This window comes from Lissotriton vulgaris, chromosome 7, assembly GCF_964263255.1.
Source record: "Lissotriton vulgaris chromosome 7, aLisVul1.2, whole genome shotgun sequence".
NCBI lineage: Eukaryota > Metazoa > Chordata > Amphibia > Caudata > Salamandridae > Lissotriton > Lissotriton vulgaris.
In genome coordinates, this window is record NC_141695.1 from 686442953 (window position 1) to 686459061 (window position 16109).

The 16109-nt window shown below is 40.6% G+C and overlaps 1 protein-coding gene across 2 annotated transcripts in view; it reads left to right on the forward strand.

The window, feature by feature from the left end:
- The window catches only part of ZNF207 (zinc finger protein 207), a 65915-nt gene that overhangs the window by 23564 nt on the left and 26242 nt on the right, over nucleotides 1–16109 (forward strand). Inside the window, exons 2-9 of one of the 2 annotated variants that reach the window (XM_086930903.1) lie at nucleotides 2003–2129; nucleotides 5554–5692; nucleotides 5946–6104; nucleotides 6324–6402; nucleotides 6651–6721; nucleotides 8036–8199; nucleotides 12356–12448; nucleotides 15715–15957. In XM_086930903.1, the coding sequence (XP_086787029.1) occupies nucleotides 2003–2129; nucleotides 5554–5692; nucleotides 5946–6104; nucleotides 6324–6402; nucleotides 6651–6721; nucleotides 8036–8199; nucleotides 12356–12448; nucleotides 15715–15957 (1075 nt within the window). The remainder of the gene's footprint in view (nucleotides 1–2002; nucleotides 2130–5553; nucleotides 5693–5945; nucleotides 6105–6323; nucleotides 6403–6650; nucleotides 6722–8035; nucleotides 8200–12355; nucleotides 12449–15714; nucleotides 15958–16109) is intronic. The other variant, XM_086930904.1, reaches the window with a different exon arrangement.

The following is a 16109-nucleotide window of genomic DNA, read 5'->3' on the forward strand; positions in this document are numbered from 1 at the left end:
ATAATTACACTGCACTCAATGCAACATACACTCCAAATACCACTCGGGCCATATAATTATACTGCACTCAATGCAACATACACTCCTAAGACCACTCTGTACCACATAATTACACGCCACATAATTACTCTACTGAATGCAACACACACTCTACACAATACCACTCAGCACCACATAATTATATGCTACATAATTACACTGCACTCAATGCAACATACACTCCTAACAATACCACACAGTGCCACATAATTATATGCTACATAATTACACTGCACTCAATGCAACATACACACCAAACAATACCACTCAGTGCCACATAATTATATGCTACATAATTACACTGCACTCAATGCAACATACACTCCAAACAATACCACTCAGTGCCACATAATTATATGCTACATAATTACACTGCACTCAATGCAACATACACACCAAACAATACCACTCAGTGCCACATAATTATATGCTACATAATTACACTGCACTCAATGCAACATACACTCCAAACAATACCACTCAGTGCCACATAATTATATGCTACATAATTACACTGCATTCAATGCAACATACACTCCAAACAATACCACACAGTGCCACGTAATTACACGCCACACAATTACACTCTACTGAATACAACATACACTCCACACAATACCACTCAGTGCCACTTAATTATATGCTACATAAGTACACTGTGCTCAACGCAACCTACACTCCAAATATCACTCAGTGCCACATAATTAAACGCCACATAAATGCAATACCACTCAGTGCCACATAAATATGCTACATAATTACACGGTATCACTAAACGCCACAGCATCAATCTGTGCAACCATTCAACAACTGGTTCAAATATGTTCTCTCAATGTTTCAAGCTTTATTACAAATGTCACAAAAAGATGTTAATATTTCACTTGTGTGCTTGGATTTTCGTCACAATAAAATACAATTAACTTAATCTTCACAAAAATAATTTACAAAAGTTTAAGCTATTGCCATTATACATTACAGTAACTTTTATTTAAGTATTAATTATCAAACAATTTAAAAGCCATTATTTGTAATATCAATAAATCTGTCGCGTAAATACAACACATGTTGCATTACAAATGCTATAGGAGTCACATTTGAGAAAGTTAAAACTATTGGCATTGTAAATGACACAGCTATTAATTTCGCTATTTTCAAAACCAACACAAATAAAAAATGTCATTTACAATACCAATAGCTCAAACTTTCCTAATGCGAGACCTATTGCATTGCAAATGCTTGTTAGCGTTGGCAGACACGATTCTCTAAAAGTAAGGTTTCTGGGCTTAAATCGTTGTAATAAGCGTGTTTACCACCCTGGCGAATGTGAACTTGCTCTTTCAGAAAAGGTCCGTAAATAGGTCATCGCAGTCTCTTATATTGGTCAAGGATGTGTTTGCTACGCGGTCTTCGTGTATTCATACTATTGTATTTCTCACTAGTTTAGCTTGTCTTGCTTGGTCTGTAAGCGTAAGCTTTTGACTGTTGGGAACTTTTTAGGTCTTGCCTAGGTTGCAAATGACCTATTGTAAACTTGCAGTGGACTTTTTGCCATTGCTTACCATTGATTAACTTTGCAACTCTCCCTCTCGAGAATCAAATGGATTAACTTTGGGGAAAACAAATTAAGACTTGGCTAGCAATTGCCATCACATTTCGACTCTTCCTTATTCTTTTTAAATTCCGTTAAGTTTTATCATGCTATTACAATAGAAAGTATTAATTGCCACATGTTTGGTTTTTCTCCTGTTTTAATTTTTTTTACTCCTATAAACAATATTTTACAGGCAAACTATGGCAAAGCAATCGGCTCGACCCTCACATTATAAACGTGAGACCTGTAGACTTTGCCAAAGCTAGTTGCATATGTAATATCCCTCGTTTGCTACGCTGGTGCCCCCTCTTCCCCCAAATCGATGTTTTCAACATTGTAATTCACTTGCTATCCTTAACTATCACAAATTAGGTATTGCAATCGAGATTTCGATGACGAGAAAATTCTTATACAACATCAAAAAGCAAAGCACTTCAAATGCCACATATGTCATAAAAAACTGTATACCGGTCCTGGTTTAGCGATTCATTGTATGCAGGTAAGTGCTAATGAAATTGATGTAATGTAAAGGTGGTTCAGCAATGCCTTTGGAATCATACATTCTAACTCGGAAACCACCTTTTATTGAAGTTTGTTTGTATTTCCTTCTCTGACTGTTCAGGACAGAGGTGATTGCTGTAGGTCTTGAGTGGTCCGATCCTGCCATATTTTCAGGGCATGCACGTAAAAATTACTTGCATTGAATCGGGATGGCACTCCTTTTTATTCAGTAGGTATTCTGAAGTCTGGCATGGGTGTGGCTTTACTTGACCTATATTGTCAACCCATGGTTTAGCATCTACAATACATGATGTACAAATAACTCACAACAGCATGTTGTCGTGGCACATACACATTTACAAATCCGTTTTGTAAAACTAGCTGTTTGCTGGTGCTTTTGATAAAAAATGACTTATTTACTTTTTACAGCATGCCTTCTTTATGTAACTTATAATGTTTAGGCATTCGGTTCTCCAGCACAGCTGTCTTTTCTATAACTACATTGTTCAAAATACCAACATATTAATCCTAAATATAGCTCCTGTAATTCAAATAGTAGGCCCGTAGCATGGCTGTCTTCGTAAATGATGTGCATTAGAATGCTCAGATTTCAATATTTTTATTAACCCACTGTGTAGATGACCTACTGGAGGGTTATTTTATTGGGTAATGCATTTTTTTCCGATTACTTGTTTGTGTACAAGAACACTTGCAGGCATTGTGTGTTCCCCAAGATAACAACTTAATGTCAAATTTGGTATGTACATGTGGTTTTTGATCTCACTTTGAAACAATATGGGTTGTGCTGTGGAATTTATCTTTGAGTAAGAGGACACTAGTAAACTCTGTACAACGCATCTCGGTAGCAAGCCTAGTTAGTAACCTTTGTTACAGATCTCCCGTTTTCAGGTTCAGAAGTGGCTTCACCGGTTTCAGTTTGCCGGAGGAAGTCCAGTGTTACTGTCCATTTTCAGAGTTACACAAATCTGCCATGTGTTTTTAAAAGTTAGTCACCTTTTTTCTGCAAAAGATGAGGTTTTTTCAAATTTGGAAGAATGGTGGCCCAGCTATAACTTGAAGAATAACCTGTGTTACACTCCACCGGCTTGGTGCTGCCTTTTTAGAATTAATTAGACTGAGACGGATCTATTTAGATGCGTTCCCGCCTAATCAGTGGGAAGTTCTATTTCAGTAGCGAGCAGGTGGGTGATATCCATTCTCAAAGACTGCATTGTTATCTTTAAAAAAAATGGATCCGGCTGAATCTGATTAAACCACAAGATACCGGCTGTTCATTTTAAATTAATGTCTACATTGTCAAGAAAATTGTCACACAATTTTGAATTTAAATACTGGTATAGATTCAGTCCACACAAAATTCTGTTACTAAAATATTTTCTTTAAGTTCCATGTGAATACTTGTTCAAAGGTCACTTGATACCTTTGTTCACATGGACATTAGGGTCACTCTTGTTTTCGTTGACCTTAATGCAAGTCAACAGCACTATAACCTTGTGTGCGACTGCATCACTAGCATATCGAACATCCTATTGGATAAAAAAGCAATGCAGTATTTTCCAGTGGTGCAGACGTTACCCTCCGGCCTTTATTCACCAGATGCCATTTTTCATTCAAAACACTGCTTGCACCATCCGTTCACTAGCTAGCCCCTGGCCCGCCCTTTGTCCCTATCCCAAGGGTATATGTGCACTGGACATACCGACAACAACAAAATGCTACCCATTTGTCAGGTAGAGGGGAAATAATGAATAAATGGGAAGACCTCCACATTGCCTAATCTCTGCACACTTAAAGAAATTAACCTGACTGTGTGTAATGTAACTAGCGCTTTTGTAGTGTTAGAAATAGGGTTTCTGGTTGGCTGGGGTATTTACTTGGGCCAGACGGAACCCTCCACTCTAGTCAGGGCAAGTAGGTTAAAATCAAATGATAACCTGTGCTCACCCTCTGGTAGCTTAGCGCAGAACAGGCAGGCTTATTGTGGGAGGCTATGTGTACAGTATTTGTGCAACACACTCGCAGCAACTCAGTTAAACACCACAAAGACTCCATGCAGGGATAAGAAAATAGTACTTTATGTAAAGAAAAAGTTAAGACGAAAACGATAATCAATAATTAGATCATCCTTGTGCAACTTCATAAATAACTTTGGTCAAAGCAGTAGTAAGTCAGATGGATCCGCAAGGACCATTTTAGAATAATCCAATATATCGGCAGTGTTGCTTACAGTCCCTAGTTAAATGTTTATTTGACCTCCATCGCCCTTCGTGCACCGCATGTTCGTGGGGCACCCGGTGCTAAATCATTCCTAGACAGGCTCGGAAGTCTGTCTCAGAGGCGAGTGCGCTTATATTTGATGAAATAAGACCATTTGCAACTTTACTTGGAAAACAACGAGTGAGAATGCAATGCGTGTCAATTGGCCTTACTGTAGTTTCAGAGAGCTAGGGATTGTGCTGCTGCAGTCTAGCGCTTGCCAACGAGAAACTTTGTTCGGGAGATTGAACCCTCTTCAACTCAGTCCGGCTGGTTAACCAAAGGTAGCATCGGAGCCACAATTGAGGGGCAGTGAAATTCTGCTGCGAGGAGAGCAGTAAACTGCTATCTGGACCAGCTGGTTTCTGGCTCGGTTGAGAGTTAACACAGAAGGCACGTTTTGCCTTGAAAATGGATTGTAGTGAAGCACAGGTGCAGGCGAAAATCCTTGTTACTGCCTGGTCCGACTATCGCGAGCCGGTACGCTCCTTTTAGGGTAAATGTTCACACCCAGAAAGTCTGTGGGAGAAGGGCTGATGTACTGCTAGTGGGAACAATACGGGGTCAGCACTGCCTGACTGGACAAATGCATAGTACATAAACACGCTACTGGTTGCAAAAAGCAGATACCCCCCGAAATATTTGTGGGTACTTGCACTTATTAATTTCCCTAAACCACAGACTAAGTAAGACGCGAGGATCATCTACTCCACAGTGCTGAATAGTGTTACACTGAACTTCGACTAATCACTTGAAAAATGCTTTGGGGTAAAAATTTGCAAATGGGTTATGAAGGTTGTATTACAGGAATTATTTAGGAAAATTGGGGCTGTACCATAAAAGTTCCATTTTTGGGTAGCTAGTTCTTAATGTGATGAGTGGCTGTTTCCCGCAAGTACAACGAAGATGTTAGTTTAAAGGAATGCTTTTGTAAATAGTGGGGTTGCTGAATTGTGCCTACTTCTGTGTGGGAGAAGTAATTTTGCAGATAACTGCATTTTGTTGAATATGGTGTTTGTTGCGGTTATGTAAATCTGCAGCATTTATTGCTAGAGTACACTTTTTACAAGAGTGCATTTGTTTAGAGTTTTACAACTGCGGTTGTCCAGAATACAAATATCGGTTCGGTATATCTTTGTATTTAGGTTCACAAAGAAACTATAGACGCCGTACCAAATGCAATTCCTGGGAGGACAGATATTGAACTGGAAATCTATGGAATGGAAGGCATTCCTGAAAAGGATATGGATGAAAGGAGGCGGTTACTTGATCAGAAGACACAAGGTAATGACTTTTCTATGCTTTTGCTTATCCCTTTCCTTTCCGGATCCTGTTTAGAAGATACAATCAAATTAGTACATGTTGAGATTTTGAGTTTGCAGAGATTGATTAGGGGGGGGGGGGAGATACTGTATTAACTCTCTAATACATGTTTTAATAGAGGCCTCGATTTTTCCCGTTGGTCACTTGTGAATTCTTGCAGAATCTCTGAAAACTTCAAAAATCTTCACAGCAGTATGTTTTGTGTTTCTAACAGATAACCAGAAAAAGAAACAAGATGACTCGGATGAATATGATGATGATGAATCGCCTGCTTCAACGTCGTATCAGCAACCATTGCAAGCACAACAGTCTTACATACCACCAATGGCTCAGCCGGGATTGCCGCCTGGAGGAACCCCAGGAATGCCTCCAGGTTTAATTTCAACCTTTTTGAAATTAGTTTACTAAATTAGGGCATTCAGTTCAGTATTCTTAATTGTACATGCACGTGGCAACATTTTGACTTATTTTTTTATAGAGTATTGCAGCTTTTAGTTAACTGACGTTCAAACCGAATTCTTGCAAACTTTCCAATTGATAGTAATTTGCTTATCAAGGTAACTTCATTACATAAGTTTCTTCAATTTTTAAGGTCTGCCACCTTTGATGGGGGGTGTTCCACCGTTGATGTCTGGAATGCCACCAGTGATGCAGGGCATGCATCATCCTGGGTAGGTAAAAAACAAATGCGCTGTGTAGATTTCAGAGTGCAGGCCTGACACTAAATGTTTTCTTGTTAACCAATTTTGTGACTTTGTTGTAGAAAATTAATGACCACCCAAAAAGTGGTAGAACATTAAAGGTATTTTCAGATGTTCTGAATGCTGTTATTTTATCTTAGGTCAAGTTCATGCTTTCCGAAGTTGAATTTGGTTTCTTTTGGCATTATTTTCCATTTCATGAACATTTGTCTTGATAGGATGATGCAGATGGGTGGGATGATGCACCACAGACCAGGAATTCCACCTATGATGCCTGGCTTGCCACCAGGTAAGTTTGTCTAGAAGCTGAAGTTGCATACGGTTGCTAAACTTGGCAAATAGCATTGTCCTTTTCAGCAAACAAGCAGTGGTTGTGTATATGGGCCACTAAGGACATTTCTGCTTTCCAAGTAGTCTTTCATTAGGTAGCCTGCCATGGCTAACTTTACCTGTGAATGTCTTGTACAAAGCTACAGTGGCAACAAATAATCATGGATGCTTTTACACATTTGTACATTGAAGTGAGTTTTCTCTTGCTGCACTATATATAGTTGACATGACTACTTGTGTGTGTTGCTTATAAACTGTGATGTTGTTTTCCTAGATGGCTTAGTGACTGGTTGCTCTCAGGCTTGCATGCTTTCCTGAAGTTTTGCAAAGTACCTGCCAAACATTAGAAAATAATGGTTTAGTCAGAGTAGGTATTGTAAAATGTAGACTACTTATGTGGTCTGAATTTTTTCCCACTGAATATTAATCGAATTGGTACGCAGTGAAGTGTATATGAAGAGGGTGGAATAGTTTATGGTAGGCATATCTGTTAAAATATGGATCAGTAAATTTACCACTGTGCTTAAATATCACACTGTAGATGTCTTAATGAATATTATGCTCACCTAGTGAGCGCATTATGAATTGGCAATTTAGGAGATTGTGGCTAGAACCCAAGAGCTCAACACTATTATAGCAATTCTCATGAAACCTGTTTTAGAGGCTTCATTAGGTGTTTATCATGGGAATACTTATCAGTAGCTTTATCGGAATGGGGAAATGCGGAACTTTTTCTATCCACGAGCCATACCTCCACTTTGATTTGTTCCCATTTTTCTGAACACTGGCCCTTCTTTAGGTCTCTGCTACAAACCGCTTTAGCTTGGCATTTGATATACTTGGAGTGTGTTTCGCAAGTCAAAAAATTGGTCTGACAATGGAACGGTTATTTCTGGGTGCTATTGTGCTTTCAAGTTGACACTAGTTCTCACACAGATGTTTAAAATAGTGAATAACAGAAGAATAGGGAATGCACTTTAGTGACAAAGTTTAAAAAGCCCGCCCATGTTTTCCAACCCGTTCTTTACGCCCCACCCATGTGGTTTGTTTGGGATAAACTTACCCTGGTGCTTTTTTGTTTTGAAGTATACGTGTAGGTAAGTCAGTGCTTAAAAGTTTCACTTGAAAGTATCTGAACACTGAAGGCTAGCTGCATTCTTATTGCAATGCAAAGGTCTACAAAAGATAAATGTGACAGTCTTTGGAACTGAGAGGTTTTTAACTGTGGAATGTACCCTACTTTGTCTAAAATAGAGTTATTTTCTTTTCTTAGGCATTCCACCACCTGTTGGCCCTCGACCTGGATCCAGCATGCCTCCAATGACACAGGCACAACAGATGAGTGCTCACAGTGTTAGCAGACTTCAAGCTCCTGGTGTTGCTGTACCAAACCCTCAGCCTCCAGTTACTAAGCCACTCTTCCCCAGTGCAGGGCAGGTAAGCTGACAAAAGCATAATTACTTTTTTTTGTTTGAAAATATTACTTGGGTTGTAAAGTCATGGCATTTTCGATGTCGTTTATTTGCATCCATTAAGTAAAATTCAGACATTCTTCCTTTTTATTAACTTAATCTTGACCGAAGCTTGGTGAAAGATTTTTTTTTGTTCTTTTATCTGTGTGCTAGTTCTTGAATTGGTGGCAATTTTCTGTGCCCTTTATACTTCAAGATGCTCTCTGCTTATCGTCCACTGTTTCCCCACAATTTATTGAAATTTTAAGAATTTGCATTTTTGTGATCTACTTTTTGATCCAGAAGTTGTGTGACCAAAGCTTGGGCTCCTTTTTCTTTCTGCTTTCAAATAACGTTGGTTTAGGTTCTGTTATTGAATAGTTTAAAACTCCTGTTTCCCAATGAAATCAGTCAAACTCCTTCCTGCCCCATGAGCATAGTTGCCACCATTGTCAGCCCTTGCTTCTGGCCAAATAACACTGATACTGGAACATGATTTGCAGAGTTCTTTCAGGAGAACTATGGATTACTTGGCAGGTGTGGGGGTACAGTTGAAGAGCCGAGTCTTGAGGGCCTTCCTGAACTGGTCTTTAGTATATGAATCAGACCATAAGAACAATATACAAGGTTTTGTTACTAGACAATTCTTTTAAATCTAGGTGGACTTCCAAAAACGTCCAAAAAAGCAGTGCTGTAGGTTGCAAAAGTCCTGTCAAAGGAAAACCATTAAATGGCAAATTGGCATGGTTAGGCCCATACAGACATCCGACATCCTTTGATACTGGGGACCCGGACGGTCATCCCATTTTCACCTCTGTGTCTAATGCTGAGGTCTCGGATTCCAAAAACCTACAGAAAATATTGAATAAAGGGGTTATTTCTAGGTCCAGCCTAACAAATAGCACATCTGATTGTGGGCTTGCCAAGATCATAGACTGGCTTGCAGCCTGCCTATTGCTTACCATTGGTCGGCTTTACTATTGCTCTTAATCTCTCTGCTTCTTTGATGGCTTACCTTATCCATCTTGTCTGTCCCTCCCCTGGAGGATTTCCAGTTTACTTGTCTTTCCACTTATCACTTTTAGGGAGCTACTTTCTTTCGTGATTAGAATGCCCCACGGTCTGTGGTGCTTTCTTACTCATGTGCTGCTTCTGCACCTCCCTCTGATGCACTCACGTTCATGAACTTCTCCCCTCACATTGCTTACTCGCCTGTTTGCTTCCCTCCTGCTCTCCATGTTGCTCTTGCCCATTTCCATATGAGTGGGGCCTCCCTACCCCTCGAGTTGCCTTTTCCACCCGCTTAAGGAAAAACATTAGCATTTTTTAATTTCCAGGTCCTCATGATCATTATTTTATTTTATATTGTAGGTAAGCAGTGTCTATGCTTGTTGATTTAGCTGGCATGACTAATAGTGTAAGTCTTTTCGAATGCTCACCCCCCCTCCCAACCCCCCAACGCAAATAGCCCCAAAAACCCTTAATAGTAAACTGATTAACTTGTGGTATGAGGTGGTTCTGGTAGCACAAGCATGGCCAGCATTCAGGTATTGCATAAGATCTCAGATGCTGTCTTGACAGTGATCCCGTATAAGCTTAGTCTACCTATTGTTTACCATTGGTTTCCCTCGTTGTCACTCTTATTTGCTTGATTATTTGACAGTTTGTCGGGGCCTTTGATTTACGTCATGAGTTTGTCCCTCGCCATGCACAAGGACGCCTTCCTGTGGGCTTGCAATGCTTCCCCCCCCCCCCCCCCCCCCCCCCCCATGTGCTACTTTTTTTTTTTTTTTAGATCACTCTTAATCAAATTTCTATAGCTGTCTCGCACGTATCCTTCTCATGACACCCCACACCCATGGTCTACGTTGCTCTCTCGCTGCGTGCTTCTGTTTTGCCGTATGCCCCCTCTTGTTGCTTCCCCCATGTCTCATGTTTTGCTTTCTTCTTTGTCACTCCTGTCAGTTTTTCCTATTTAATTACCAGTCAAACCTGGATTGGAAACTGAAAATGAAGCGCCTGCATCATTTTGTATGCCTACAAAATGACACGAACTCTTAATTTTTTTTTAGTAATGCTGCAGCAGGGATGCTATGCAGTAAGACTAAACCCTATTTGGCAGTTCTGAGGCCTTTTTTTCAGGGCTCCATAAGTTTATCCACATATAGTATCTGTGAAATTTGTGCTGCCCAACCCCCTCCCTCCTCCTCCCCCCTTCACAAATCGTGGAGAGGCCAAAGGTACCCAGGGTTTGTGGATTCAGCGGGAGGGAGGGGACTGAGCAATTAGCCAAAATATAGCTACATTTTGTTTTTTTTGGGGGGTGGGGGGCTGTGCTGCAGAAGAAAGCGCGACCGTATCTTCCCAGTTTTCAGGAATAAGCCGATATGAATCAGAAACCTATTTTTAACAGTTTTCGCATTTTACACTTTCAACCAACTTCCAGTTTGTGGTGGAAACTGATGTGAAAATCTTGCTGGATCGGGGAAAGCTATACATTTCTGAAAACTAAAAAAGAAAATTGAATTCAGAAAGGGGTCATTTGTGTACATCCTTCAAGGCTTTCGTATGAAAAGTAACAGTTGAAGTGAAAAATATTGTCTCCAGATAAAATAGTACCAAACGTGTGTGGTTAGGCCTTGCACCTGCGACCCAATACCCCAAAATGTGACCTAAGACATTCTATTTTACCTAGCAGAATGCAGGTTTTTTCCCCTTAAAGAGGTTAGCTGTGGATTTTAGGCCCCAGCTCAGTCTGCACAGAGGGAAACCTACCAAACCAGCACATTTTTGGAAACTAGACTCTTGTGGAGTCCAGGGTGGGGGGACTTGCGTGGCTCTCAACAGTTTTTTTTTTAACACAGAATCTCGTGCAAACCTTAATCTTTGCTGTGAAGAAAAGTCCTGGAATATGTAGGCAGCAACAAATGTTGTACCAGCCAGCGTTCCCGATATCCACACCCACCCTGTCTCCTGGGAAAAGCGGTGCCCCACTTGTGTGCCTGTGACAGAGAAGGGCCCAAAAAGTATTGTGAAAACATGAAAACATCAAAATTAACTATCACAAAACGGCCTAGTTTTCCAGGGGGGGAACGGGGGGGGGGGGAGGGGGGGAGGGGGGGGGGGCACCTTTTTTTTGGTCCCAGACTCTGCAGCCATCTAGGGAACCCTACCAAACACGGACATTACTGAAAACTAGACACCGGGGAAGTCCAGGGAGGTATGACTTGCATGGCTCCCAAAACTGGTTCTTATCCAGAATTTCCTGCAAACCTCAAATGTAGCTAAAGTCAAATTTCCCTCACATTTCTATGTGGAGAAGTTGTGGCAGCACCGGGCCGGCACAAATTTCCTACCACACAGCATTCCTGATACAAATGCAAAGTGCCCGGAACTGGAAAGGGCCCCCAGGGTGGGGGACGCCCCAGCCCCATCAGTGCTGAACCCCAGATCAACACTCTGGTGTCTAGGGCAGTTTCCTGGCTGTGGCTCGTTGTGCTTCGATCTACAGCCAGTAACCCATGCTATGAAAGTATTGTTGAAAAGGGGAGACGCTCCCCATTCCAATTATGAATCTCTGGCATCTCGGGAGTAATTGCAGCTTGCCGACGATGGAGCAAGCTCCTACCTGGTGTCTAAGTCTCCAGTGGGAAAACTGAAGTCAGCACCTGTAACTGATGAGGTGGGCAGGGATAGACGGGCAAGCAATTCTGCATCTATCCCCAACGTTTTTTGTTTTTTTTAATTCTCTGGTGCTTGCTCCGGAGGATCCTTTTGTACCCTCCCCTCACTGGGGAGGGGGATTTGTGTTGCCCATTGGCCGACACACAAGGGTAAATCTAACCATCTAGTACTTTGACTAAAATTCTACTTGCATACCATGTAGCATTCTGTACCATTCACAATTCACTGGACTATAAACCGATTTAAATGATGAGTTAAGCAAATCAAAGGGGTTGGGGCGGTTACACATTTTCATTCATGCAGTTGCTCCTTTTAAAGAGAACACACATTGTACCAGATATTGTGAGGTAACTGACAGAACAGCATCTGGCATTCAAATGGTTTCAAAAATTGAACTCTTGGCCATTTCCTCAGATTTATTTGGAGAATTTCATTGTTAACTTTCTCTTATGCTACAGATAGGACCAACTGTCACAAGCTCGAGTACAACTGCATCCAATTCAGAAAACCCAGCTGTACCTTCCAAAGCTCTGTTTCCTAGTGCAGCACAAGTATGCAGGAAGTTGCAGTTATTGCTATACATTAACCCATTTGGACTCGCAATATAGATAATGTCCAACAATATTGTCTTGAAGTTAAGTGGTGTCCTGCTCTGCCTTCTTACTGACCGGTTGGTAATTGCCTGTGCTGGAGAGGACTCGAAAAATGCTTGTGCAGACTTACCTAGTCACTTTTAATTGTTTCTGTAAGAACCACAAAATCTGAGAACCCCAACATTATACCACCTCCATAGCTGTGCTCAAGAACCCAATCTTTGAATCACTCACCACTGCTTCCCAGTTTTTGCTGCCCAAAGCGAGGAAACTGTTAGGGGTTGTGTTTGTCTGTATTTTTGAAGTTAGTCTGGTGTTGGCCAAGACCTTTTGCTTCTGTCCGCCACAGCTTACAACATGGCCAATGGGTCATACGACCTTAGCCATTGGTTTCTTTTTCTTGGTTTCTTTTTCTTGGTTGACTGCGTTCTACTCAGGCAAAATATTGGCACCTACAGACAAAGTAGTCCCCTTTAGTGCCAGACTACTTTCAGTGCATGGCATCATTGTGTGTGCCAGGTTTCTAAATCTGATTTCCATCCAAATTTGCCACCATTGTGTGCGCGGACAAAGGAGGCAATCTTTTTATGGGCTTTCAAGCTGTTTTGAAACGGACGCCTTTGTATGTGCCCGCATGGGCGGCCATCTAGGACTGTTAAGCTTCTACAAACAGTTTAGGATAACTGCATATATGTGCTTACTTGTACGTTTGCGCCCTCTAAAAAAAATACTTTAATTGGCTGCCAGCCTCTTGGCTTTGCATCACCACACCTATTGACTTTCCAAGCCAACCATTTAAAATGAGGTTCCTCTGGGCTCTCATTTGTATGTACTTATTCTTTCATCCTCTCACCTGAGAACTTCGAAAGGCATTTAGAGTTTGAATGCACCACAGAGGCATGTTTCTGCGTCTTAGCTTACTGGTGCCAGTTGGATACCAAAGGCTGATTTTAGAGGTTGAACATTTGTTGCCTTGCTTTGGAACTCCGTTTCTTGTACATCTGATCTTTCATTGATAAGTTTGCGTGTCTTATCCTGAACACATTGTGCCTAGCTGTACCTCTTTCTGAAACTAACATTTCAGAGGATTCAAATCTGTAGGTTCTATATGAATGCAACCACTCCTCATGGTTCATAATCGCCCTTATTGGTTTAGGCTTCTTATCTTCTGTTTTTCACGAGACTATTGGTTTCCGTACTGTTTTAGTACGGAGACCTGAAACTTTTGTCTGACAGATCCAATCGGATTTCCCTTGTCTTCATTTCCTATTGCTCATATGAAAGACTTTGCAATCCGGAATAGTCTTCACATCTAGAACAGCCGTTACCAGGTTCTCTGGACCAAAGTTGTTTACTTATCCGGCTTGTCATCATTTTCAAAAATCTAAGATTTACTTTATGCTCTACTAAAACTTTAGCCAACGTTGGCTTCTTGAGAGATCTGGATGTTTAATCTTTACAAGTTAAGATTCTGATCATCTGTCCTGCTGAGACATTTAACCAGCTGAGCCTTTACATTCTATCACTGTTCTCTGTCCCAAATAAGTCTGTAGACATTAAGGTGTCTTTTTAAGCTAGCCTCCTGGTATTAATTTTTTCAAATACTGGTTTCCAGCTCTGTTGAATCACTTTTCAGCATGATGCGGTTAGTTGATGCTTATTTAACTTTGTCAATGGTTTAAAATACCATCTGCAACCTTGTGGTATGATCACATTAGACAAGGCCACATTTCTGCACTTATTCCAGCCTCCTGTTTTGGACACCTGCACCTTTCCCGGCAGATCAGCTCTACAGCAGGTGTTTTGTCATTTTCAAATTTTGAAATATCTGGACAGATTTACTAATTTAGTCCAGTAGCTGAAGGAATAAATGCTCTTTATTTTTTTAGTTTTTTATGAGGTTAGTTATTAAGGAGGATTATTTGCAGCAGCTGCAAATTCATACAAATCTAGCTCTGAAATCAGCCTCAGCAGTGACTAGCTCTTCGTGCACAGATTACATGTTTGTACACTTCTGAAAATGTGCAGTGCGGTCCCTCTTGCCTAGATTAATTTATGCTTCCCAGGAGAGGTCTATGTGCTACTAGCTTTTTTCAAGTACTGGGGCTTTCCTTGCTTTTTTCCAGCAATGTCTGTCTGTAATCTGGGATGGCAAATTTCGCAACTGAAGTTTCTTGGTGTTCAGAATATCCATATATCTCCAAACCTATCCCACCGTCGCATTATAACCTGATATTTTATCAGATTGTTGGTTGACCAGCAGGAGAGACTTTTTTTTCATGCCTCCTCTTCCTGTGCTGATAATGGAGAGCCTTTTTCCAAAAAAAGCTGCTGAGCACTCAAAAGAAAAACTAAATGGCGGGGACACGGTCTGTGTGTAGAAGAATGCAGGGGATCCCATCAAAATATGTAAAGTGACAGCCTGTTTTTTAGATGCATTTTTTTCAGTCCTGCCTGTGGCACAGGTAGTTCCCAACCATTTGGGATGGTGGGAGAGCAGGGACTAGGTGTACGGAAATCACCATGAAGGTAATTTTTCTTGGTTTAATCTTTTTGGTTGTCCTGCAAGCCATTCATATTTTAAGAGATTTACCTTTTTTATAAAATATCTTGGCGTATTCCAAAGGGTTAAGTGCATGCATGCAGATTGTATTTTAGTGGGAATTGCTTGGCTTGATGCATGCTGTTCTGTCCTGATTGTTTAAATACTGTGCAAATTAAGTAGTTTTGTGAAAATGCACTGCATTGTAAACCACCTAACATTAAAAATAAATCTAAGTACTCAAAGCATTGTGAAATAAGTTTGTGACCGTATCAAACCATTTGAAAGCCCTTCGATTTGATTGATCAAAATTAATCATGGTTGTAAAATTTCTTTCAAACTTGTTTTGCGACCTCCATTACAAAACTTGTTTGAAGTTTGTAGTTGGGGGTTTTCAGTTCCTGATATTTAATCTAGACTATAATACCATTGTTAAAAAATTAAAGCAGTTTTTTTTAGCATGCTTTCACTTTTTTTCTAATTACTGATTTGGAATAAGCTACTAACATTTCACAATGTTTGACGTTTTAATGCTTTTGAATCTTGGTGAATAGCATTAGTATGCGTGCAGGTTTGGTTAATCTTTCATTTGTGGCTTTCTTGCATAATTAGAAGTACTTGATTTGTGTTAGTTGACTTGCTTCAAAGTTGTTTTGTTAATGGATTTGTTTTATTTTTGTAGACGCAGCAGTCTGTTGCAGGACCTGTTGGCACGGACTTCAAACCTTTGCATAGTGTTCAGTCAGCACCTACGGAACCTCCCAAACCCACATTCCCTGCTTATACACAACCAGCTGTTTCAACCACTAGCACTACAAATAGCACTGCAGTCAAACCTGTGGCTTCCATAACAAGTAAGCCTGCTACACTTACAACAATCGGTGCAACTAGTAAGTTGATCCACCCTGATGAGGATATATCACTGGTAAGTTTTTTCAGTTGCATGTTTACATCCTGACAAGAACAGGATTGATTGTCTTTGACAAACCCTTCTCAATTAAAATTGCTTTAATGTGTGATCAAGTAGTTACTATGTTTTTCAAAAATTATTGCACCTTGTTTAGGCTCATTGTGATG